The following is a 26,670-nucleotide window of genomic DNA, read 5'->3' as shown; positions in this document are numbered from 1 at the left end:
TACATCTTGTGGTGAACCCTCTGTATTCACACTGGTGGAGTCTTCTCTTGATTGTTGACTCTGACACAGATACACCTGCCTCCTGGAGAGTGTTCTTGATCTGGCCAACTGTTGTGAAGGGTGTTTTCTTCACCAGGGAAAGGATTCTTCTGTCGTCCACCACAGTTGTTTTCCGTGGTCTTCCGGGTCTTTTGGTGTTGCTGAGCTCACCGGTGCGTTCCTTCTTTTAGAGAATGCTCCAAACTGTTGTTTAGGCCACGCCTAATGTTTTTGTTATCTCTCTGATAGGTTTCTTTTGTTTTTTTCAGCCTAATGATGGCTTGCTTCACTGATAGTGACAGCTCTTTGGATCTCATCTTGACAGTTGACAGCAAAAGATTCCAAATGCAAATAGCACACTTGAAATGAACTCTGGACCTTTTATCTGCTCATTGTAATTGGGACAATGAGGGAATAACACACACTTGGCCATGGAACACTGGTGACTGTGGAGGTCATTGGAGTCCAGTGAACGAATGGTCATGTGTTAGAAACCAATTAGAGATGATCTGAGCTTTGTGACATATCCTGCTGGAAGTAACCATCGTAAGATGGGTTCATGTGGTCATAAAGGGATGGACATGGTCAACAATACTCATGTAGGCTGTGTGGTTTAAACCAGGCACAGGTGGCACTAAGGGGTCCAAAGTGGGTCAAGAACATTTCCTCCACCATTACACCACCCCCACCATGCTGAAGCATGGATCCCTGTTTTTATGTTCGTGACACCAGATTCTGACCCCACCATTTGAATGTTGCAGCTGACACCCAGACTCATCAGACCAGGAATGTTTTCCAGTCTCTTCTGGTCCAGTTCTGGTGATCCTGTGGGAATCGCAGCCTGAGTTACCTGTTCTTAGCTGACAGGAGAGACCAGAGGTGTGATCTTCTGCCGCTGGAGTCCATCCGCTTCTAGCTTCTACATGTTGTGGTTCAGAGATGCTGTTCTGTAGACCTTGGTAGGAACCAGTGGTTATTGAGTTGCTGTAGATGTTTCATCACTCAGAACCAGCCTGACCAACAGGACTATTCTGGAATTCTCAGACCAGCTTGTCTGGTACCAACAACCATGCCACACTCAGTCACTTCCAGCCTCTTTTGTCTTCATTCTGATGATCAGCTTGAACTCCAGCAGATCACCTAGATATCTGAAGGCATTGAGCCCCTGTCATGTGATTGGATGGTTAGATACTTGTGTTTAATAGCAATTGAACAAGTGTACCTAATGAAAAGGCAGCTGAGTGTAAATTGTGTGTTTATGATCACCACAGAAAAAAAGCAGTGCATGTAATGTTGTGACATGTCCGACTGTCTCTACAGGTGTCCACCTGAAACCATGTCATTACTGTTCCCTAATAGCCATCTGCAGACAGCACCGCCTTGCCCGGCTTGTCTCAGAGATGTTTTCACCTTTAATGGTGACCGTACTTATCCCAAATGGCAGCCTGAATCACTGTTCTTACAGAGCTAATTAGGGACAAGTGATATTACACGTCTGTACTACCACTTTACTCTCTCACGCTCCCTTTTGTGCGTGTGATGGCTTAAGGACATCGAGAACTGAGATGAAATAAAACAACAAAACCAGTTTAATGTCATGCCAGTGATTATGATCTGTGTGCCTTTATTATTTTAATTCAGACAGCAAGTCAAGTGTGCATTAAACAGCTATTAGAAAAGAGTTTAAAGGAGTAACACCACTAATTTTGCAGCTCAAATACTTCTCATGGCTGAATGAATATATATATATATACATATATATATGTGCACAATCAGTTCTTCCTTTGTCAGTATCCTTCATTCCAAGAAGTTAGTTCAACGCTAAAGTTGGCGGATCGACCATTAAGATTTAAACTCTTAGTACTCCCACAGGGCCGAGCTGCTCAGGCTGAGTCCATCTCCTTTCAGATTGCCTCCCTGATCCCCTCGCAGGTATTTGCCATTTTTGCCACGAATAGCGAGGCGGCCGCGCTCCAGCAGCTCCACGCTGAGATCTTCTGGGGCCTCGCCATCTGCACACACCAGCCCGGCACTGTTCACGTACCAGAACCGCCCATCAATACCTGCAGATCAGAAGAGAAACCGAGGGTCGCTCAAGCTGGAGCCTCAACAGGAAGACGTCTCACATTTACGCGTGTGTGTTGTGACCTTTGATGTGATAAGCGCCGTTGCTGAACTGCAGGGTGAAGATGTCATAGACGGATCTGCTGGCGTCCAGCGTGTTGGAGTTCTTGTGGTGGCAGATGAACCCATTCTCCCCTCTCAGGATCAGCAAGGGCCGGTTGATGAGTTTCAAAGTCAGCTGCTCGTCTTCACCTGGGGATTCATGGGAATAGGCAGAAATAACACAAAGGAGGTCAGAATCTGGGCTAACAAGATCAAATCTACAATAAAATCACGTTTCTACTTTCTTATTTTTCTAAACATGGTTTGTTCAAAACTAGACAACTTTGCTAAAAAGTCCTGAATCTCAGTTGAGTGAGAACCAGTTTGGGTTGAGAACTAAGACGGAATATGTTTACTGATACTATAAAGGACAGGTTGTTCGAAATTACAGGTTATTATGAAAATAGGGACAACTCATTGATGGTAAAGTAACTATTTTTACCAACAAAAAAATCGTTTGCACAGGTTAAACATTAAAGTGACAGTGTGCATTTTTCCTGGCGATGGGGGCAGTAGATACCTAAATCATTGCAAGTAAGCAGTATTTTTGTGTTGGAGTAAGACCTTACTAATGGATGTCCATTAGGGTCAAAAAGTCCTGGGGAGTGCAAACTTCAGAAAAATAATGAGTACATCAGACTCCCTTTCATCACTGGCAACAAGTGAAGAGGTAAATGTGTAAAACAACAACATTTATGAATGGCGAAAGATTTGTAAACATTTGTTACAAATCAGTATATGCATTTTGTCCTCATGGGCTCCCATAGAAGGAAACATGGAATCTAATATGGCGTCACCCAGAGACTTATAGGGTGTTTCTCAATGTCAAGGAACCTCGCCTTGATGTCTTGGTCCCGCCCCGGTTGCCTAGGAGATACGTCATCAGGAACTGCCAAGGTGTGTTCCAATGTTCATGTTCTACCAAGGCGTGTGTTCTCCATTTGTTAGCCATTTAGCTAGCTGAGCAAGGATACATGAGATGTATCTTGTAGCCTAGCCTTGGTAAAAAAAAATTCCCCGAATACACCACAGTATTTTCAAAAGGATGGCGGATCAGAAGCCGGCAGCTACTTCAGGGCACATTTCAAGTTTAAAAGTAAATCAACTTATTTAAAATGTTTTTTAGAACCAAGGAAGTTATCTATGGTTGGTTAGTTGCTCAGTAGTTGCAGCTTCAGTGGCTAGCAGGTAGTAACTCATTTATATATTTAATTTAACAAATATATACACAATTTTAAAAGTAAAAGTCTCGTTATATATTTATATTGAAACTTGTACATATAAAATATTACGCAATCTCCCATGTCACGTCACGTTACGTGACCGCCATGGTCACATGATGCAAGTCTGTTCCATTTAACCGTTTTCTTTGACCAAGGAAGGACAGTGTCTTCGTAAGCAAGGCGTCTGGCCTCGCAAGACATCGCCTCGCGAAGCCAGGTGCCTAGACATTGAAAAACACTCTTACACCCGCTCCCATGTAGTTAGACCTGATTTTTACAGATGGAGGTTACAAAGCCGCCAATATTTTTCAACAACTGGGCATCATTTCATTCATTTTCAGCAACATTTTGATGGATATTTCCAGAAACTAATAGTAAAAACTACACACTGAAACAGGATTCCGTGAAGTTAACTCAGGGTTCAGCGGCAAAAGGATTACAATGCATATGGATAAAATTCCATTTAATCAAAGCTAGAAATAAAACTGTTCTCTATGAGTTTTCACAGATTTTTCACTGTAACTCTAAAATGGGGTGTTTCCAGATGTGGAGTGAATAATATTCCTTTTGACTTGGAACTTTGTTTCACTGTTAATACATGTAAGACCTGCACAAAGAAAGAAGCTCTGAATTCATAAGATATTTTTATATTAAGAGCAGTCTTTAAGGGTCATGCATTTGAGCAGGTTATGGAAGTTTTCCTTGTTCTGCTCATTTTCATGCATAAACGTTTGTTCATGCAAAACGGCATGAGTGAAATGCACAAATCAAATGAAGAACACTTACCTATGGAGTCGCTGACTGCCAGTAACTGTCCATTCTTCTTGATGCAGATGTATTTCCCATTGCTGGCTTTTATTGCCACCTTGTGGCTGAGCCACTCCACTGAAAACATGGTGTTCACTGATCTGTGGTGGAAGGAAATGATGGACTTTCATTACTTTTATTCAACTCCATCCCTTGTATTTGAACTTTTTTCAGACATCTTTTACCTAAATGCCAGTTTTATTGTTTGTTTGGTAAAGTTGCATTTTTACTTAATTTAGAAATGTTTTCTATGGAATTATAATCTGTGGCGCCAGACTAACTCCTGTAATCTTTGGCTGGATTAACTTTCACTCACACTTCTGTAGCGGTGCTCTGGATGCCTCCATGAGCCACCAGAGCCCAGTAGTTTCCTTGACTGGTGCGAAACGTGCACATCTTGGTGTCTTTGTGGATCTCCATCTGAAACGTCTCCATGTCGGTCTCGTCCTCCTGATTGGCAGCGAGGCTTACTCCTGGTGGTGCATATTAAACACACAATGTCATGAACTCTTTCTGCAACTAAACACCTGTGTGTCTCTCTTTCTCACCTTTGTGCATCGTTTCAGAGATTTAAAGTCAATAATGAGGATTATTTTCCTGACAAATGGGTGGAAAGGATAATGTTCTACTGACAGGCGGTTTAGAAAGGCTTGCATGTTCATTGCTTTATAAGACAACAATCCTTCACAGATTCACACCCTGGTGGTGATGAGCTACACTGTAGCGACAGCTGCCCTGAGGCTGTCGTACACAGGCGCCACCGGTCCCTCCAACCACCGCAAACAGGCAAGGAGGGCGAAGTGCCTTGCCCAAGGACACAACAACTACAAAAGAATAAACAGGATGTGAACCTGCAAACCTCTGATTATGAGACAGGTACTTAACCCCATTTGCCACCATTGTTAAGTCAGCTTGTTTCCCAGCTTGATAAGTTATCATCATGATTTTAATATTGACCAGAATGACTGTGATGAACTGGGCAGACCAAACTAAACAGTGTTTGCATGAACTGCTATAATTTTAGCACTTAAAGTTGTTTAATTCAACAACAACCCTTCAACCGGCCCTGCTGTTGTCTATCTGGCCAGAAGTAACCTATTTCTCCAAGCTGAGGTTGTTCAACTAGCTATCCACAACAGGCGAGACCATGTTTATAATCCTTCCTCAGATAACCCGAAAGAAACAAACTTCATGTATGTCTGTGCACCAACTGCAGACAAATCCCTTGGATTAACAAAGATCTCACAGAAACTTCTTGGGAAGCAATTATATATTCATTGCTAATGCGCTGACATGAAACAGATGTGAGAAACACTTGCAAACAGGAAAACAAGTATGCCTCCATAAAATGGTGCGACATCCTGCTTCTGAAACAGAAAGGTCTCTTTACTGACATCCAAACTGCTAACAGGTTGTTACAGCATCAGGAGAAAGGAGTTTGTTGGCTGCACAGATTGCAAAGGGCCAAATCCTTAGTTAGAAGCGTCTTAAGCGATTCCCTAAACATCTTCTTAATCCTTTACCACTAATCTCTCATCACTTCCTGCTCTACTCACTTGTCCCTTGTTACCCCCCCCCCCCCCCATCATCTTCCTCCATTCCCCTGACACCCTAAATCCCCCATCCACGTGTCATTACCTCACCCACAGCCCCGTCTATCCGTGCTCCTCACAGCGGGGTGCAGATATAATCAGTGTTCCAGCACTACCCGTCCAATCCCCCAGTCCTCTCAATAAAAGAATAAAGGGAGAAAAAACAGGAATCAGCTGGAGGATTTCTTCGGACACACTTAGCAGGAGATACGGATAATTAACAACCCCTCTTAAGTTTGAATGTAAGAGAACCCTCGATCATCACACATAGGAGAAACAAACTGCAAATAGACATTTTATTAACTTGTTCAGAAGAGATCTGAGTCTGCTTTCATATATAATTGACTTCCTACACAATCACACGAAGGACTGATTACCTTAAAAGCTAAAACCACTAAAGAAATATCGAAAGTAAAGTCTAATAATTTAAAGTGCATTAGCTTCTCTGATAGAAAATAGATGGTGAATCCTCACATATCTACGTCACGCTATGAATTCTTCACAATCATGGACTCACCGATCTTGACTCAGGACGGGGAAGGTTGATGTTTAGCATCAGGATTCAGCTAGTTTAAACTACTCATTAGACTAAAGCTTGGTTTATGCTTGACGCATTTACTTCCCGCTTGGTGATGCGGCTCGCGGATGGAACGCGCTTCACAACTAGCAGCGTTTACGGTTCGTGCGGCTCGTCTCTGCGGTGAGCCAATATTCTCCCAAACTGTAGGGGGCAGCATGGAGCTCTACGGCATGCATCCAACACTACACCATAGTAGAAGTAGAAATTACTGTTGTTTACAACATGGCATTCCAGCATTTTTTAACAGCGTCCTCGTCTTTTCCGACAGTGCGAGCTATTTCTCTCCAAGAATTATTAACAACATGTTGATCACGGTGATCTCTGAGAGCTGAATCATACAAATGTCTGTATTTACGAACCTCTGCCATACTAGTTCTTGCCGGTCAGCCATGTTTTTCCACGTCCGACCGTCCGCGTGCTTACAAAATTTCCTAGGTGCGTGGTGCAGAAATTTTGGGCCGTGCCGAGGCACGGTGGAGGGGCGTGGTTGTTAAAATGACGTAATTTTGCCGCGCTGAGCCCTGCGAACCTCGCTGACGTGTCAAGCATAAACCAAGCTTAAGCAACTTCACTTCATGGCACAACTCCTCCTCTTTTGGGCCCTGAGTTCTGCTGGAAAGGCATTCATTCCTTCTAGAGACATCTGCAAATGTATTGATTAGATGAGTGATCCACCCCTTTAAACATTGTCCCAACACAGACCAGTGTGAAAAAGTGGTGTTGAGTCACAATCCTTTTCACAAATGATCAAAGCGGCCATCTTGGTAACCAAGGTGACACGCTTAAAAGGAGGGAGTATAGTGTCATCACAGCTTCAGTGAGGAAACTGATGGGTGTAGAAGAAAGCTAAGATAGCCAATCGGTCGTTTGAATGCACGGTCTTGTTTTCTTAAAGGTAATGCGGAGGACGTTTCTGAATTTCAGGAAAGGACTGCCCTCCCCACTTTTTGAAAGAAATGCGCGTGAAAGAGAACGCCTAGTTATTCTCGTGCACGCTCTATTTACAAGTATGCCAGCCTTGCAGCAGCTTCTTCTAGCAGTAATCTGGAATGACTTTCTCCAAATAGCATGCCGAACTTTAGCTTAGCTGTTGAGCAGAAAACCGGAGACAGAGGTGTCTGTGGGGAGCCCAACCTTCGCTTTCAGCGCACGCCATCGTTGAAAAGAGTCTCCTAAAAAACTCTGGTCTTATTTCTCACTTCGCAGGCTTTTCTCTTGTTATCACTGACTTCAAAGACACCTTTTCTCTTGCGACTTGACGATTTTCAAAAGAACTTGGTGAGAACAGTGAGAAATGAAGGCTATCGCTCTACACATGAACAGAATGAGCATGTTCAGGAAGTGAAAACTACCCAGCAACAAGCATGACGACGGCCTTGCATGAATGGTTCACAAGAATGGTTGACAGTTGTGTGGACCAATGGTTCAGAGGATCCACCTGGAATAAAAAGACCCTCCACATTTCCTAACAATGTAGTTTTTGATACATGGAACCAAATCCAAGCTTGTGTGAGGCCTAGCTTAGGTAATAAACTTGTGCAATTATTACCTTCAAGGCAATAACTTTGTTACCTCCAGGTTGGATTACTGTAACTCGCTCTATGTGGGGCTTAGGCAAGTTTCCATACCACGCCTCCAGGCAGTCCACAACTCTGCAGCTGTTGTTGTTGACTGGCACCAGGAGGTCTGAGCATATTACACTAGTTCTAAGTGCCTTTCATTGGCTTCCTGTTTCTTATCGCATTAGGTAATCTTATTTGTGTTTAAGGTGATGAGGGTTGGGGGGGTGGGAGTTACTTCAATACTTGTCTGATGTCATTCACCCTCACGCCCCATCATGTCCCACTAGGTCAGCTGACCATGGGCTACTAACAGTGCCCAGGTACAGACTGAAATCTCGTGGCACCCGTGCTTTCTCAGTGCTGGGTCCAAAGCTCTGGAATGAGCTGCCGGCAGACGTGAAGCCCACTTGCTTGCCAACTTTAAGAGGTGATTAAAAACATCTGTTTTTTCTGGCGTTTGGACCTTAAGGCCGGGATTAGGTGTTCTGATTGTCTGTTTCATCTGATAGTGGTCACTGGGCTTGTGGGACTGCTTTTATTTAATTTTTAAACGGTATGTTGGGGATATTTAGTGGTATTATGACAGTTTTATGTATTTCTGATTTTAATATGTTTTTATATTGGTGTACAGCACTTTGTTTGCCCTTCTGGGCACGTGAAAGCGCTCTACAAATAAAGTTAAAGTTGAAGATGTGAGAGAAAATTCAGGACCCGTTTGACTGACGACAACGGGGGTGTGGCTTCACGGGGTCAAGGTGTGTTATTTGTACCATTTTCTATGCTTCTTCAACACAAACCAAGTTAAACTAACCTACTGAATCATGGTTGTTTTTGGAGTCTACCAGTGACTGACTTAGAGTGTGACTCTCCTGGAAATAAAGAAACAGGAAAAGTGGTCCGCTAGCCGGAGGACACTTTGTTGGACACCTCACCAAATCAATATCTTCATGTGTTTCATTTAAGACACGATGAGTGAGCTTGGTTGACTTGTTTACACCGAGTCCTGACCTCAACCTGAGAGAGGACACCAATGGGAAGACCGGAGACTGAGAGAATGGGAATAATAAAAAATATCCTGTAAATATTCTCCAGAACCTTGTGGAAAAATACACTTTCCCCAGTTTTGTCACATAGTTCATCCAATGAGGCTGTAGGTTTGGATATTCAATTTTTTAAAATCCCTTTAGTTTAAGATCATACCTAAAAAACACACCATGACTAGTAACATGGTAGCATCCGTAAACAGGATATCATGGCTTTGCTTGTCTAACAGAAGCACGTGGAGTCCTTTGGCCCAGACTTGTACAGTCTATCTTTCTGACATGGTCCTGTGGTAAAAAAAACATGCCCTTCATTCCAAATCTTGCTGCTTTATTCAGGAATTAAAAGGCAAGCCCTTTGAGTATTTATTTAAAACAGCTGACAGAGAAATTTATCAGCTCACGGTTTAAACTTCTTCACACAGAATGCTGAACGAATGTGGTCCATACATTGTACGGCTTCCACATAGAGCACAAATCGTTCAGTCCAATCAGAGCATTCGCTCCGGCTGTGTTGCAGATCCAGATGCGGAGCCCCAGAAAGTTTCTGCATGGAGTCTATTTTTCTGGATACTGCATGCAGATTGTAAAGAAATGACATGAGCCAGACAGGAAGTGAGATGTCGAACAATGAGGTGCATCCAGTATATTTCAAAATAAAACCGGTGGTGCATTTTATTGCTGGCTCTGTTTTTTAGTTCTTTTTTTTCAGCTATATTTTTAAATTTATTTTGTCAAATTTCTAATCACTTAGTGCTCTTGGGAATGGCAGTCTGTCCTGAAGTCGTACGTAAACCAGACCGCACTCAGTGTGAATTTGGCTTTAGAGTGTGACCCGTCTTCCTCTCCTGGAAATAAAGAAAGAGGGAATGAGGAGGGGATCTAGACCAGAAGGCGGCTTTCCACAGACGTGTAAACAAATGGTGCCAAATAACCCGATTCCAGTCCTGGAGGATAAGTGTTTTTTAGTTGGGGAAAAGCCAAGGATGTGTTTTTGACCACAAAATAGTAAAAAATTTCCGTATCTGTCTTTGATCCTGTCCATAGTTAATCCCGTTAGTTTCAATCGTTCCTTTGAGGCATTTTGTCTCCATTTGGAATCTGACTGTGGAGATAAACTGAGGAGAGGGGGATGACACGTGACATAGATGTCATGCCTGCTGAACTACTGGGACGGTTTAATCACATCTCATTCACACCTGCACGAGTAGGTGTCATTAGGTCTTATAGCTGGTTAGATTATCATTGATCTTAAGTGCATCTGAAGCAGGAGTGTAAGCCCCTCTGCTCTGCCTTGGGGGCCCATCGCTCCCGTTCTCTCTCATCTCAGCCCAATGTCATGCTTTGTCTACCTTTTCCACATGTCTATTTCACACTAATTCAACCCAGAAATGATTCTCAGACAGGGCTCAGCTGGGATCTCGTCTTCGTTATCTGACACATGAGAAGAGAGGAGGTGTAGGACGGAAGAATGATAGAAGAGGAGAAGGAATCGGGGGGGGGGGGGGGGGGGGGTTGATATGCTGAAATCCAAGCTGGCTATTTGAATATACCTTTAGGACTGTTGATGACCATCTACTCACACGTCGCTCAAGTAAGAGAAACAAGATAATGTCTGCTGTGCTCTCAAACACACAGGTAGCTGTGGGTTTGTCTTATTTTGGACTAAAGCCCAGATCGGGCTTGACCTCCCCTACCTAGTTTGTAAGTGGGGCAGACCTAACTAATCCATCAACGATAGAGCGCTCTGACATGAATTATTAACGGTAAGATGATGACACTCTCTTCCAGCCTTGTTTTCTTCTTTTTCCAGAACTTTTGTCTAAAGCTGCATTTATTTTCTACTTATAGTACACAAATAATAATTTGTTAATGTAACCGGATTACAGGATACAATAAGATAATTAAAAGAAAAAATAAACAAATGGGCCAATAATTAGGTTCGGGGAGAATTGGAGGTTGTTTAAGAATGACTGGAGTCACGGGTATAGCATGAAACGGTTTATATACTAAATTTTAATAAAAATGGGAAATATAACACATAAAGATAACACACAAAAACAGATGAAAACAATCGACAATAGTAAAATGGTCGGTATGAGATTTGATCATATGAGTCACAAGTCAGCCGGCGTCAAGTCAAATCCCCACGCTTGGGGTGAAAGTCAGAGTCCGGTGGTGCGATTTTTTCCTACCACACCGTTGAGATTGTTCACAGAAGAGAGCAGTCTGCTCTTCAGTTACTTGAGATGTCCTGGTTCGTTCAGTGGTTAAGGCTCGCCATCTCCCTCGTCAGGAAGAAATCCAGTTCTCGTTCCAAGTGAGTGATCATAGGAGTCGGGATCAAACCCAAGGAAAAAAAAAAAAACCCAGCCAACGCGCTCCAACGGTTCCCTCCTACAGAGGATTGGTTCACTCTGTCGTCTCCACACAAATCGCGTTGGTTCCAAGTTCCTAGCTCTTATTAGAAGGAGTCAAGTCCGCCTCTCCCTCTATCTATGCGGCACCCAAATCAGGGTTCTTCACGGCCTCGACCGTTGTTTTTTTTTTCTCTCTCTCTCTCTCTCTAACCGCTCAGTCTTTGCTTTCTGTATCTGCGTGCTGCACAGCCGTTTGTCTCTCCTCTCGCTCAGCTGCGTCGCACGGTTTTATTTCGCGGAGGCGGGACTTATTTCTCTCAGCCAATGAAATTTCAGATTCCCACCTGGACCAATAGTATACAGCTTTCCTCTTATGTTTCTGTTAGGGATGTTCAAGATTCTTGTTTTAACCGATGTTTAATATTAAACTCGTTATTTTAGTTATTCACCCTTCCAATAATTCATTATGAAATTATCTATTAGTTAATTAGATATCTATTAATTAGTATTGTTAATTTCCTTAATTTATATTTTATATTTTATCTAAATTGAGGATGGATCATATTAGTAAGCCAATTAGTTAATACCTCATTAAGGTTCTAGCTTCTGGGTTACATCCTCCCCCATTAAATATCATGCACGTCCCTGTGCATTGTTTCTACGGGGTACACAACTTCTTGAGTAAGAGAGTCAATAAAAGCTTTATTAAGTCCTTGGAAAAGGGACCTAACTACGGTCACTAGTGGATTGCCCAATTGAGAGTAAGTTCGTCTTTGAGGAGGCTGACTACTTCGTTCAGATCTCCTGACATACATCTCTGGTTGCACAGTATCATGCTCATCCGTTTCGGTTTGATTCTCAACTGAGACAGGACGAAGTGAGCTCTCTGTTTCCGACAGAGCTGATGAGCTATTCTCTAAGACTTTGGTCTTTTCAGATGTATGTGTCTGATCGTGTATGATGGGTTCAAAACTTACATCACGTTGCTGCGACTTTAGGACACCATCCAATTGAGGTAGGTTTGTGTTAGTTTCATCCCCCGTTTCTACGTCAGGTAAGTATACTTCGTTTTTTTTCGTTTTTTCAGGTAAGTATGTTGCTGCTTCTTTCACTCTTTCAGGTAAGAATGTCGCAGTTTCACTCATTCTGTCAGGTAAGAATGTTTCGGTGTTGATGCCTTTGTCAAGTAAGGACAATTCAGCATTTTCATTACCAGCTAAGGTTGGTTCCTTGCGATCCCCTGTGTGTAAGGATAGTGTGTTTTGTTGTTGAATATTATTTACCGGTCCTGAATCTGCTATGAGTTCCCTATTTGGCAAGGTGACCGCTATTTGATAGGATGGTCGGTTTAGCACTTGTGGAAGATCAGAGTAATAAAACTCATCTACCTCTTCGTCAAGTGGCTCATCTGGGTCAGGTTCTAAGGCTGAACTCTGTCTTGTATGAGGTCTGCTAGGTTTCGTAACGCGTTCTGTTTCATTTTCTAATGAAGAGAGAAAACCACAAGGCAGTAAAAGATCTCTGTGGAGTGTTCTGTTGGGTCCTTCTCCGTTCTCTGGTTTTACAGTGTATACTGGCAAGTTTTCCATCTGTTTGAGAACTATATACACTGTTTGCTCCCATTTGTCTGCTAATTTATGCTTTTCTCTTAAGCGAAGATTTCGGACTAAAACACTATCTCCCACACCTAGTGTGGACTCACGAATGTTTCTGTCGAACCGTTCTTTGTTCTTCCTCGCTGTTTTTTGAGAGTTTTTTATGACAATGTCATAACTCTGTTCCAGATGACTCTTCAGTTCTTTAACATACTGAGAATGAGTTATAGAGGGCTTGTTCAAATGCGGTAACCCAAAGGCAATATCTATAGGCAACCGAGGCTGCCTACCGAACATTAGCTCGTAGGGAGAGTATCCCGTCACGTCATTTTTTGTACAATTGTACGAGTGAGTAAGTGGTTTTACAAAATCGCGCCAGTGATGTTTCTCAGTGGCTTGTAAAGTTCCCAACATGCTGAGTAATGTACGATTGTACCGTTCAACGGGGTTGCCACGAGGGTGATAAGGGCTCGTTCTGACTTTACGGATACCAAGTAAAGAACAAAGTTCCTTGATTGTACGTGATTCGAAATCCCGTCCCTGATCACTATGAAGACGCTCAGGAAACCCGTAGTGGACTAAAAAATGTTCCCACAGGTTCTTCGCGACGGTGGTGGCTTTCTGATCTTTGGTTGGGATGGACACTGCATACTTTGTAAAATGGTCTGTAATCACTAAGACATCTTTAGTGTTCTTACTGTCTGGTTCTATGGAGAGAAAATCCATGCAAACTAACTCCATAGGTCTGGTGGTGGTAATACTCACCATTGGAGCAGCTTTGTCAGGGAGGGCCTTCCGACGGATACATCTTTCGCAAGTTTTAACTTTGATTTCGATATCACTAGCCATTCTTGGCCAGTAAAAACGGGACCGAATGAGATCTGTCGTACGTTCAACCCCAAGATGCCCCATATCATCATGTAGGCTTTGCATGACTGTTGAACGTAATGAATCAGGCAAGACTAACTGCAATGATGTCTCTGGTCCTAATTGGCGTCTCCGGTACAGTAAATCATTTTGAAACTCAAACCGTTTCCACTCTCTCAAAAGGTTAAGAACCACCGGGGGTTCTGCAATAGTATCAGTTGGCGGTTTATTGTCAGTCATAAGCAGCTGAATGACTCGGCCAATGGTTGGATCTTTCCTCTGCAAGGAGACAAGGTCAGCATGGTTATACTTGGGCACAGCAAAGAAACTGTCACTATTGTCTTCCAACTGGAATAGGTCTGGAATGGCCGCTGCAGACATGGCAAGTGACTGAACTAAACCACAAGGAGAATCAGCCTCATCCAAGACCATGTGCTTTTGGCATGTTGCCTTCACTGCTTCGGCTTGAAGTTGAAGCTCGACTTCTTTGACAGAGGATAAAAGATGAGATCGGAACTCATCTAGTCGTTGGCATTCCTCAGTGAATTTTGAGTTGTCTTCAGGTTTATCATGCAGCCTCCTAGACAGGCCATCCGCGTCAACGTTCTGTGTACCTGCACGGTATCTGATGTCAAAATTATAGGTGGACAACGCAGCTAGCCAACGATAGCTCGTTGCATCGAGTTTTGCCGTTGTTAAGAGGTAAGTTAACGGATTATTATCAGTAATGACAGTGAATGTGTTCCCATACAAATAGTCATGAAACTTATCTGTTATGGCCCACTTTAAGGCTAGAAACTCCAACTTGTGCGCAGGGTACCTAGTTTCACTAGAGCTTAAACCGCGACTTGCATAAGCGATTACCTGTGTGACACCGTTTTGCACTTGGTATAGCGCTGCACCGAGTCCGGTCGTACTAGCATCTGTGTGTACTAGATATGGGAGTTTTGCGTCAGCGTAGCCAAGAACTGGCGAAGTGGTAAGTTTTTCAATAATAGTTTGAAAGGACTTCTCACAGTCTTGGCTCCAACGATTCCCAAAGGGTTCTTTGGGGTTCAAGTACTTTGATCTACATGGTGGTGTTTTAAAGTTTTTCCGTTTGGGTGGATAACCAGCCGTGAGAGATGTTAGTGGCTTGACAATATTTGAGTAATCTTTAACGAAGCGTCGGTAATAACCGGTAAATCCTAAGAAAGATTGGAGTTCCTTCAAAGTCTGAGGCTTCGGCCATGTTTTGAGTGCTTCCACCTTATCTGGATCGGTTTTTATGCCATCTCGAGATACTATATGTCCAAGATAACGCACAGATGTCTGGAAAAAACGACACTTATCTGGTGATAGCTTGAGTCCGTATTCTCTAAGCCGTTCAAGAACGTGAGAAAGTCTGGTTTCGTGTTCTTCCAAGGAGTTGGAAAAGACGATCAAGTCGTCTAGGAAAACTAACACTTCCTTCAGATTAATGTCCTTCATACACTTTTCCATAACCCGTTGGAAAGTGCTTGGAGCATTTGTTATTCCTTGTGGCATACGGTTAAATTCATAAAACCCAAACGGGCAAACAAAAGCAGTTTTAGGTTTATCCTTTTCACACATCTCTATTTGATAGTAACCTGACTTGAGGTCCATCACAGAAAACCACTGTGATCCAGCGAGAGCAGAAAAGGACTCCTCCAAGTTAGGCAGGGCATATGCGTCGCGAATGGTTTGCAGATTAAGCTTTCTATAGTCTATACATAGACGTACCTCACCATTCTTTTTCCGAACTACCACTATTGGTGAGGCAAATGGAGACTCCGACTCTCTTATTATACCGGTTTCCAAGAGGGCTTCCAAATGTTTTCTCACGGCTTCATAATCATGTGGATGGATCGGCCGAGATTTCTGTTTGAATGGGGTCTCGTCTTTTAAGTTGATGTGATGTCTTATCTGTTGTGTATGACCAAAATCAAGATCGTGGTGCGAAAACACATCGGAGTAAGTGTTAAGTTTGTTGGTGATCCTCCCTTTCCATTCTTCGGACAAGGGCGAAGTACCGAAGTCAAAACTGAGAGGAGGGTTTGAAGGTGAAGTCTGTTGCTGCGAACTACACGCCGCAAGTACTTTCTGATCACTTTTGTCAGGTTCTGGATATGGCATAACACGATCGGCTTTAACTAACTCAGCGATCACACAGTTAGTGGGTAATGTGATGTCATGGTTAGTTTCGTTTCTTAGTACAACAGGTACTTTGTATGGACCATGTGAAGGTAAGGAAATGAGGCAACAGTCTACAATTATACCCCCTGGTAGAGAACCATTGGTGGGTTGTTCAATGAGTGCATAAGGCTCATGCTTGTTTTGGCTGGGTTGCATAAACCCTTCTAGTAACAGTTTTTTATTTGCAGGGAGAACTTCTTGGGTTCTCCCTCGAAGCTTCACCACACCAACTCGTCCATCTTTGCTTTGTTTTTTTCTGACTGCTAAGGCTTTTAGCACGTGTTGGTACCCATAAGAGAGTGCCTTGGAATCAGGTAAGTTATTGGCAGACAATTGCTCATACAAAGGATCGAGTGTGTTTGTGCCAATGAGTAGTGGTGTATCAGAGTTTGAGCTTATATCCGGAACCACTAACGCAAGGGTAGGTAACTCAAGTCCAGACTGATCGAGCTCTTTTGGAAATGTGACACTTATCTCTATGTATCCTAAATAAGGAACTGCTTGACCGTTTGCGCCCTCGACTTCTAACAGATTACTGATGGGTTTAATTGAGAGGTCAGGTAAGTGTTCTTGGTAAAAAGAATTGGCAATGGTGGTTACCTGGGACCCTGAATCCAGTAAACAATTACATTCAACACTGTTAACTGAGACTGTAGCTGTGCATCGCCCACCCACTAATCTTTTGGGAAGTTTTGGCACTGAATGAGCATGAACTGGCTTGCAAAAAAGTCTCTCTGTCCTTTCCTTAGAGGGACTTGGTTCTACTTTAGCACCTATCTGTCCCACGATAGGAGCTTCTACCGGTTTAAAGGAGGAGACTGAGCAATTGGCTTTGACATCTCCCACTCGCGCTGCTTCTGTCTAAGAGCAAGTCTTTTAGTTGCAACTAGTGCTGGATTTGGCTCGTTGCTACAGCTAGAAGCTATGTGCCCATCTTCTCCGCACTTAAAACAGTATCCAGGCTTTGGTCTGGGCACCACTGCTGTTATCTGCTGAATCTGTTTGGGCTCATCTGGAATTTTAGTCCCCACACGGGGTTTTGACTCTTTTTGAGTTTTCTTTGCCTTTTTATCTGTGTTGTTAACCTTAAGCTGTGCAATTTGGCTCCTGAGCTCAGCGATTTGTTTGCGTAAGTCATCACAGTTATCATCTATTTCCAGTTCACAAGTGTTTTTACTCTGAGAGCATGTTGTTTGCACATTTGAATACACTCTAGTTCGTTGTGCCCCTAAGTGTTGTTTCATGCGTGCTGCTTTAGTAGCCTGTTTGTCTTCTTCAGTGCGCAGTTTGAGGAGAAGTGCTGTAAAATGAGGCGGGTTGTCTTTCTTTTGTTCGAGTTGCAGGTTTGAAATCAGCGAGCTGTCCCAACAGCCTCTGCAAAACTGCTTGAGCAGCTGCTGGTCGGCGTCACTGGAGGAAATTCCATTCCTCTGAATAACTAGGTTTAACAAGGTGTATAACCTCTGAAAGTAATCGGAAGGTTTTTCACCACTGTCCTGGTTTGTGTTTAAGAAGCGAGCAAAGAGCTCGTCGCCGTCTTCGACAGCTGCGTAAGCTGAATCGAGATGTTCAAGGTACGTTTCCGGGTCGGATTTTGGACTAAGAGCTTTAACGATGCTCGCTGCTGGGGCTGACAGACTCTCCACGATTCTTCGTACAATTTGGGACTTGGTGAGTGAAGGATCATTTATGCATAACACTACACTACTACGCCAAGTATCATAGTCAGTTTCAAAAGAAGGGTGTGGAACTCGCCCTGAGAACGGTTTTAGTCTGTATTGTGAAGTAGGCGGAGGGATAACCTCACTGCTTTTAACAATGTGTTCCACAATAACTCGCTGAACCTCAGGTGTGTTTAAAAGATTTGGTGGAATGCAAGGGTTTTGTTTTCCAGTCTCTGTAGGTGGACAATTGTCCTTTGAGTTGTTCATATAGTTAACTTCTGGTGTTAAAGGCAGGGAATATGTAACTTGGTCACTATGGAGCATTGGCTCTGGTTCAGTGACTGGTTCAGATGCATGGGTATCCCTTCCTAAAGATTCCCCAATTTTTGCCAGTTCCTCCATTAGAAGGTCTTTAAATGATTGATTGCTACGCGCAGCTATGTCCCTGAGCTCTGACAGATAGGCATCAGTGGCAGATGTGCTAGTTTCTAGACTGTACGCGCTGGCTAGGTCTTGAATATGAAAGAAAACATCTGGGTTCCTAGTACAAGGTTTGTCATAGGGTAAACATTGTTTCTTTAATTCCTTAACAGTGGCTTCATGTTGAAACTCCACAATAATCTGATCACAGTTTGGTAACTTAATGCGCCTGTTAACTAGTCCGAATCCTTCCATAAACCCAAAGACTTCGTTATCAAGGTCTGTATCAGTTAACCCACTGATTAAAACAGCATTTGAAACTTTGACCTTTTCTGTTTTCACAACTTCCATTTTAAAACACTCAAAAGTACCAATAATGCCAAAATGGCAAACCACTGTGACCTCCAGGCACTCTTATGATGTCAGTCAATGGTTAGCTAAGGTAACAACTCTACAATTCTCCTGGCTGGCTCGCCAAGTTTTATGTAACCGGATTACAGGATACAATAAGATAATTAAAAGAAAAAATAAACAAATGGGCCAATAATTAGGTTCGGGGAGAATTGGAGGTTGTTTAAGAATGACTGGAGTCACGGGTATAGCATGAAACGGTTTATATACTAAATTTTAATAAAAATGGGAAATATAACACATAAAGATAACACACAAAAACAGATGAAAACAATCGACAATAGTAAAATGGTCGGTATGAGATTTGATCATATGAGTCACAAGTCAGCCGGCGTCAAGTCAAATCCCCACGCTTGGGGTGAAAGTCAGAGTCCGGTGGTGCGATTTTTTCCTACCACACCGTTGAGATTGTTCACAGAAGAGAGCAGTCTGCTCTTCAGTTACTTGAGATGTCCTGGTTCGTTCAGTGGTTAAGGCTCGCCATCTCCCTCGTCAGGAAGAAATCCAGTTCTCGTTCCAAGTGAGTGATCATAGGAGTCGGGATCAAACCCAAGGAAAAAAAAAAAAACCCAGCCAACGCGCTCCAACGGTTCCCTCCTACAGAGGATTGGTTCACTCTGTCGTCTCCACACAAATCGCGTTGGTTCCAAGTTCCTAGCTCTTATTAGAAGGAGTCAAGTCCGCCTCTCCCTCTATCTATGCGGCACCCAAATCAGGGTTCTTCACGGCCTCGACCGTTGTTTTTTTTTTCTCTCTCTCTCTCTCTCTAACCGCTCAGTCTTTGCTTTCTGTATCTGCGTGCTGCACAGCCGTTTGTCTCTCCTCTCGCTCAGCTGCGTCGCACGGTTTTATTTCGCGGAGGCGGGACTTATTTCTCTCAGCCAATGAAATTTCAGATTCCCACCTGGACCAATAGTATACAGCTTTCCTCTTATGTTTCTGTTAGGGATGTTCAAGATTCTTGTTTTAACCGATGTTTAATATTAAACTCGTTATTTTAGTTATTCACCCTTCCAATAATTCATTATGAAATTATCTATTAGTTAATTAGATATCTATTAATTAGTATTGTTAATTTCCTTAATTTATATTTTATATTTTATCTAAATTGAGGATGGATCATATTAGTAAGCCAATTAGTTAATACCTCATTAAGGTTCTAGCTTCTGGGTTACATTAACATAATCTGCACATTTTAGATTTCACCCAATGTGTTCCAACTTTAACTTTCAGTGGGAACATCAGAATCAGAATCTGAAAGAATTTTATTGCCAGCGCTCCAGCGATCCAGAGCATAGGAACTTGACTCCACAGTACAGCCTGACCAAGATTACACACACACATATAGACAGGACAGATACAGGCAGACCGCAAGACATTTTAACAGACCAAGCTTTGCTCTTTTTTGAAAAAATTTACCTTTTCATGCCCACAGGCCACTGATCAACAGCTATGCTTTTATCTGAGTGAGTGCTTAAGGTTTACACACATACAGGTGCTGGCCAGTAAATTAGAATATCATCAAAAGGTTGAAAATATTTCAGTAATTCCATTCAAAACGTGAAACTTGTACATTATATTCATGCAATGCACACAGACCAATGTATTTCCGATGTTTATTACGTTTAATTTTGATATTTATAGGTGACAACCAATGAAAACATCAAATCTGGTATCTCAGAAAATTAGAATATTCTAAAGGCCAATGAAAAAATGTTTGTTTCTCTAATGTTGGCCAACTGAAAAGAATGAACATGAAAAGAATGTGCATGTATAGCACTCAATACTTAGTCGGGGCTCCTTTTGCCTCAATAACTGCAGTAATGCGGCGTGGCATGGACTCGATCAGTCTGTGGCACTGCTCAGGTGTTATGAGAGCCCAGGTTGCTCTGATAGTCGTCTTCAGCTCCTCTGCATTGTTGGGTCTAGCGTATTGCATCCTCCGCTTCACAATACCCCATAGATTTTCTATGGGGTTAAGGTCAGGCGAGTTTGCTGGCCAATCAAGGACAGGGATACCATGGTCCTTGAACCAGGTGCTGGTGGTTTTGGCACTGTGTGCAGGTGCCAAGTCCTGTTGAAAGGTGAAGTCTGCATCCCCATAAAGTTGGTCAGCAGCAGGAAGCATGAAGTGCTCTAAAACTTCCTGGTAGACGGCTGCATTGACCCTGGACCTCAGGAAACAGAGTGGGCCAACACCGGCAGATGACATGGCACCCCACACCATCACTGACGGTGGAAACTTTACACTGGACCTCATGCAACGTGGATTCTGTGCTTCTCCGCTCTTCCTCCAGACTCTGGGTCCTTGATTTCCAAAGGAAATGCAGAACTTGCTTTCATCAGAAAACATAACTTTGGACCACTCAGCATCAGTCCAGTCCTTTTTGTCCTTGGCCCAGGCGAGACGCTTCTTGCGCTGTTTCTTGTTCAAGAGTGGCTTGACACACGGAATGCGACACCTGAATCCCATGTCTTTCATGAGTCTCCTCGTGGTGGTTCTTGAAGCGCTGACTCCAGCTGCAGTCCACTCTTTGTGGATCTCCCCCACATTTTTGAATGGGTTTGTCGTCACAATTCTCTGCAGGGTGCGGTTATCCCTAGAGCTTGTACACTTTTTTCTACCACATTTTTTCCGTCCCTTCGCCTGTCTGTTAATGTGCTTGGACACAGAGCTCTGCGAACAGCCAGCTTCTTTAGCAATCACCTTTTGTGTCTTGCCCTCCTTGTGCAAGGTGTCAATGATTGTCTTTTGGACAGCTGTTAAGTCAGAAGTCTTCCCCATGATTGTGGTGCCTTCAAAACAAGACTGAGGGACCTTTTAAAGGCCTTTGCAGGTGTTTTGAGTAAATCAGCTGATTAGAGTGGCAGCAGGTGTCTTCTATATTCAGCCTTTTCAGAATATTCTAATTTTTTGAGATACCAAATTTGGAGTTTTCATTAGTTGTCACTTATGAATATCAAATTTAAATGTAATGAACATTGGAAATACATTGGTCTGTGTGCATTGCATGAATATAATGTACAAGTTTCACGTTTTGAATGGAATTACTGAAATATTTTCAACCTTTTGATGATATTCTAATTTACTGGCCAGCACCTGTATAAGCCCATCATTAATTAAATGAATTCATGGCCCTATAAAATCCATTTTCACCTAAAAAATTCTGATTCTAAATAAGTTTCCCTCCTAAGTTCTGTATTTCTGATTTAAAATTGTTTGCTCTGAAAAGTAAAAACTAAAACACAGCTTAGAACAGGCAAATGGACTGAACATAAAATATTTAATATACGTCCAATAATGTCATGTAATTATTTTAATAGAATGACTGCCCAGCCCAAAAAAATGTCACCACCAAAAAAAAAAAAAAAAAAAAAAAAAAAAAAATCACACTCTAATATTTCATTGGACTGCCTTTAGCTTTGATTACGACACACATTCCCTTTGGCGTTGTTTCGATAAGCCTCTGCAACATCACCAGATTTATTTCCATCCAGTGTTGCATTAATGTTTCACCAAGATCTTGCATTGATGATGGTAGAATCTGACCGCTGCACAAAGCCTTCTCCAGCACATCCCAAAGATTCTCAACGGAGTTAAGGTCTGGACTCTGTGGTGGCCAATCCCTGAACCACTCTTTCACCATCTGAGCCCAATGAATCCTGGCATTGTCATCTTGGAATATGTTCATGCCAGCAGGGAAGATCAGGATATTCAGGTTGTCAGCTGACCTCATTCTTGGTGCACATCCTGTTGCTGAACCGAGACCTGACCAACTACAGCAACCCCAGATCATAGCACTGCCCCCACAGACTTGTACAGTAGGCACTAGACATGATGGGTGCATCACTTCATCTGCCTCTCTTCTTACCCTGATGCACCATCACACTGGAACACGGTCCATCCGGACTCATCAGACCAGTTTTTAATAATGCATTGGACAGTTCTTAACCCAGTTTTAGTCGTTTCTGCATATCTTTAGATGTTTTCTCTGCTTGATGCCAAAGATCTGACCCTTCTCACACAGACTAACATATTTTCCACGACCACCAAGATGTGTCTGTTTTCTCTGGTATTTAGCAACGTGTAAGTGCTGACTGAGTCTGAGGTTAGTTGGTTAGATTAGTGGGTTAGAGCTGGGCTCTTTGGGGCAGAAGTTTTGGCTACAGGTAACTGAGGCAGCTTGGGTTTCTGAAAGCAGACGCTCCCCCTCACCCTCCAGGAACAGGGGCCATGCAGCTTCATCAATAATTCAGCACGCCTCACCACTTGCCTCAGCAGGATGGTTGTGAGTGGGCGAGCGTTGCAGAGAAGGATGAAGCTTTTGTTTGTGCAAACGAAGTGTAGGAAGAGCAAATAATAATAATAATAATAACAATAATAATAAAAAGAAAGAGCATTGAGTGGAGAAGTGGCTGTTGCAAAATTCTTCTATGTTTAAATGCACAAACATGCAATACTCTAGAGTTATGATGCATGCTTTATGCTTTACCTAGTACCCCTTCAACCAGTCAGTTTCCAATTCTGTGCAGTAGTTTGTCTCCAGTGCCCAAAGCTAACGAGGAACAATGAGGGCATATTCAGTTACTGCATCCAGAGTTGAAGTAATTCAACCCCACAGACAAGAATCTGCAGCCAGATGGTGGCAGACGTGACCTAGTGCGTTGACAAGCCCTGTTAGTGTATGCTAATCTACCTTCAAATCCATTTCCAAATCAGACCAATGGACCCTTCGAACCAAAGTGATTGAAACTCAAGTGCAGCATCTCAGGTTGGATGACTCGAGTAAAACCGTTACACTGATCAAAGAAATCCTATCTTTCGTTTCAGAGGAAATTGCTTTTGAGCCAACAAGGAGTCCATCGACACAGCAACGTGATGTCATGTCTTGTAAAAACCCACCATAAGAGACTGATCACGAGAACGAAGAGGAAGTATAGAGAATGTTCTAAACATTACTCAACGGGTTGTAGGGGACAACAAACTGTTTCAGAAAGTTAGCGATTGTAAAAGGAACACGATTAAAACCAAGAACCAACAAAGCCAAAAGGTTTCATTTGTGAAGAAATTTTGAGATGCTAGGTAACAGAAAATAAAATGTAAAGACATGCATGCTGAGAGGAGACTGCATTACTCGTAATGACCATGCACCCCTTATCAGCCACTGCTTTATTATGTATGTGAGCAGGTCGCTTGTGTCAGCAGGAGCTCGTGTGACCACCTTCAGGGATGCTGAAGGGCAACTTTTCCCCATTTAATCAGCTGTTTGAGATTCAATGAGACTGAAGGAACTCCTGATGAAAAGCTTTTACATGCATGCATGGACTTCAGGCAAATCTATGTTTATGAGTGAAGAATGTTCCACTGATCGGTGTGTTTTCTCACCTTGCCTTATGGAGACATAGCGGCCATTAGCTGCTGTCAGAACCACTTGGGGGTGGCTCTCCTCCAAGTCAAACAGTTCATCTTTGCCAGGTTTGGAGCATCGGCCAGACCTCAGGGTCCCCGTAGGCCCCATGGGAGACAAATACTTCCCTTCACAATCTTTAAAGGCTAGCTTCCCACACTTCAGCTCCAACGTGTACGCCGTGGCCCGCCCACTCTCCTTCAACAGCTTTCCGTCGCTACTGAGGAAGCGGCCGTCACAAGTCTTTAGGCAGTATTTCCCATCAAGGTAGACAAGAGTCAGGAGTGCTTCCACCCCCCAGGGAATGTTAACATCCACGGCGATTTCCCCATCCTCCTTGGAGAGGTGGGCATAGCGCTTACGGGCGACAGACAGAAGGTTGGCTTGAGGATGGAGAGCCAGGTGCACTGCCCACAGCTCGGCATCTGTGATTATCTGAGCGAAGCAGGACAGGTAGTCCTGTGAGCCACCAAAGAAGCGAAGATATTGCTCAGACTGCAGCGCCCAGCGGCCGTCCGACTGAGGCACGATCAGGAAGCGGCAGTCTGAATTGTAGCCATCGGCCTCACAGGTAACGTTGCCATCTTTGTCAGAAGCTAAGTAGCGTCCCAGGTGACTGCGTAAAAACACCACCTGGGTGTCCTGGGAGTCTTGCTCCAGAGTCCAGATCTGCTTCTTCTTTAGGCTCGATGCTGATGCATTCACCTGGGAAACCGGACAGGTGTTACTCTGAAGGTTTAGCTGAACAGACAACAACAATGGCAGGCTTTTGTCTTCCATTTGAAGTATTGCAACCATGAATACACCCAGACGTTGGCTTGCTGTACCTTAAAACCAAAGGCCTCTGCTGTGAGATAGCGACCCTCATAATTAATTAGACCAAACTGCAGCTTCAAGGGATGGTTCCCATTAGCAGGCATCTTCACCTGTGGATTTGTATGATGTGGAGATAGAAAGTTAGATAAAACGATGATCTGAAAGGAGGATCTGATGGTAGGAAGAAGTAAGTTAAGCAAAGGGGAAAAGTAGAGTTTTAAAGCTGCAAGGTACAAGGAAAGCATAATGGTGAATAATGAAATGCGAAAGCTGTAAAAGCAGGAAATCAATTAATTAAGGAGCAGTATATAAAGCACTCACAAAACCACAAATTCCTTCCCCCGCCCTTGACTTCATTATACATTTTTCCAGCCACAGCATCCTAATTTACTTACTGCGGTTTTGTGGCTTCCCCTCTGCAGTTCCTGCGGCTCTAATTCCAGCTCCCAGATTTAAGAGGCTTCTTTCGTCAGGCGCCCTCGTGTAATTCTTTCTCTTTCTCTTCTTTTCTTGCTGGCTCGTACTTTCTGTTGATCTTTCTGTCTCCCAGCTCGCCTCCACCTCTGCTGCTGTTCTCCCTAATCAGGTTAGAGGCAGCAAAGACTTGAGTCAGCCTTGATCTCTTTTCAGTCCAGTGTCAAACCCTCTTTCTCTGTGGACTAATTTTGCTCTGGACTGCCTCGGATCGGCTCCCGCAGCCTATACCCTCGCCCGCTTTCTCTTCTGTAGAGCAGCTTCACCCCTGTTCTTGCATGACTTGTTATTTACCCTGAAGACTCAATCCCTGGGATCCCCTAGACTAGACTTCTCTGGGGGGATTGTGTTTGCCCCACCTTCGGCTCTGTTGCTGTTTGGATCAATCACATCAAACACCTCTGCACCCTCCTTTGCCTTCCTCAAAGTCCAGGTTCCCTAGTTTGTCAGACGCAAGTTTGATCAGCGAAGGAGAACATCCTCCGAAAGTTTTATGGTTGTGCACTCCTTCTAAAAATGTTAGCTGTCTATCCCAACTGAGCCCGGCTACAAAAGACGTATGCTTTTGTAATCTTAAGCCTCTCTCTGTCGCTTTTTCCTCCCATCGTCTCCTTCTCCCTAGCTGCCTTTCTCTATTCTGACAAGTCTGTAATCCTGCCTTTCTCTTTCTCCGCACCGTATTCTGAGCTCTGCTCTTCCCCCCTTTCTGCTACACGCAAACAGAAGTGAGTAGAAACAATGCTCACCTATGCACACACAGCACTCGTAACCAGAGCGCTCGCTCCCTGTGCCGTTGGGGGTACTTGCCTGAGTGCGGCTCCTCTTACCTGCCGGAGCTGGGTTTAGTTGCACACCTTCTCTGATTGCAAGTTCTGTGAGTCCTAATGGGAATCAAGTCTGAGAGGCAGAGCGATGCAGACTTTACATCTAAATTTAGGAGAGATGGTGGATAGAAAGGCATCAGAATAATCACCGTAGACAGTTTTACACAATTGCGTGTGCGTGTGTGTGTGTGTGTGTGTGTGTGTGTGTGTGTGTGTGTGTGTGTGTGTGTGTGTGTGTGTGTGTGTGTGTGTGTAATCAACCTTGCCAATCAACCTATTTTAAGTCCTCTTGGAGGAGTAAACAGACATGTCTGTTCCTAAATCTGTCTAATCCTCAACCCAATCATCTCAACCTGGCTAATCTACTGCAACAACCCCTCCCCACTCCTCAAACACACACACAAACACACACTCGCGCATGCTTAATCACTTGCAGACACGCACACACAAACACTCCATCTGCTTGTCATTTGTTATAAACATATACACTTCCTGACCCACAGCAGCATACATGACATCCCCACTCGCACAAAGAGTTCAGAGGTTCTCAGAGTTCATAGTAAACACCATCCACCCACTGTTTACTCCTCTTGACCCAAACTCCATCTGCAGCTCAGAATATCTCA

At 43.4% G+C, this 26,670-nt stretch overlaps 1 protein-coding gene across 1 annotated transcript; it reads right to left on the bottom strand.

Annotated features, from left to right (window-relative positions):
- Positions 1–1,633: 1,633 nt before the first annotated feature.
- fscn2b (fascin actin-bundling protein 2b, retinal) lies at positions 1,634–26,413 on the bottom strand. The gene is made up of 8 exons (XM_015963592.3): positions 25,967–26,413; positions 25,142–25,324; positions 24,758–24,856; positions 23,909–24,635; positions 4,552–4,708; positions 4,215–4,336; positions 2,188–2,355; positions 1,634–2,102 (listed from the first exon to the last, which is right to left on the bottom strand). The coding sequence occupies exons 3-8, from the start codon at positions 24,848–24,850 to the stop codon at positions 1,897–1,899; spliced, it is 1,473 nt and encodes a 490-aa protein (XP_015819078.1). The 5' UTR covers positions 24,851–24,856; positions 25,142–25,324; positions 25,967–26,413; the 3' UTR covers positions 1,634–1,896.
- Between the last annotated feature and the right edge of the window lie 257 nt (positions 26,414–26,670).

The sequence above is a fragment of the Nothobranchius furzeri genome, chromosome 16, assembly GCF_043380555.1.
Source record: "Nothobranchius furzeri strain GRZ-AD chromosome 16, NfurGRZ-RIMD1, whole genome shotgun sequence".
NCBI lineage: Eukaryota > Metazoa > Chordata > Actinopteri > Cyprinodontiformes > Nothobranchiidae > Nothobranchius > Nothobranchius furzeri.
This window is presented reverse-complemented; position numbering and strand designations above follow the sequence as displayed.

What these genes read in the sequence shown, in the direction of transcription:
- fscn2b (XM_015963592.3), bottom strand. Translation starts at nt 24,850, where the DNA reads ATGCCTGCTAATGGGAACCATCCCTTGAAGCTGCAGTTTGGTCTAATT. An exon ending in CAGAGGCCTTTGGTTTTAAG is followed by an intron (nt 24,636 to 24,757) that starts GTACAGCAAGCC and finishes CCGGTTTCCCAG; the next exon opens with GTGAATGCATCAGCATCGAG. An exon ending in GGCAGTCAGCGACTCCATAG is followed by an intron (nt 2,356 to 4,214) that starts GTAAGTGTTCTT and finishes ATGAATCCCCAG; the next exon opens with GTGAAGACGAGCAGCTGACT.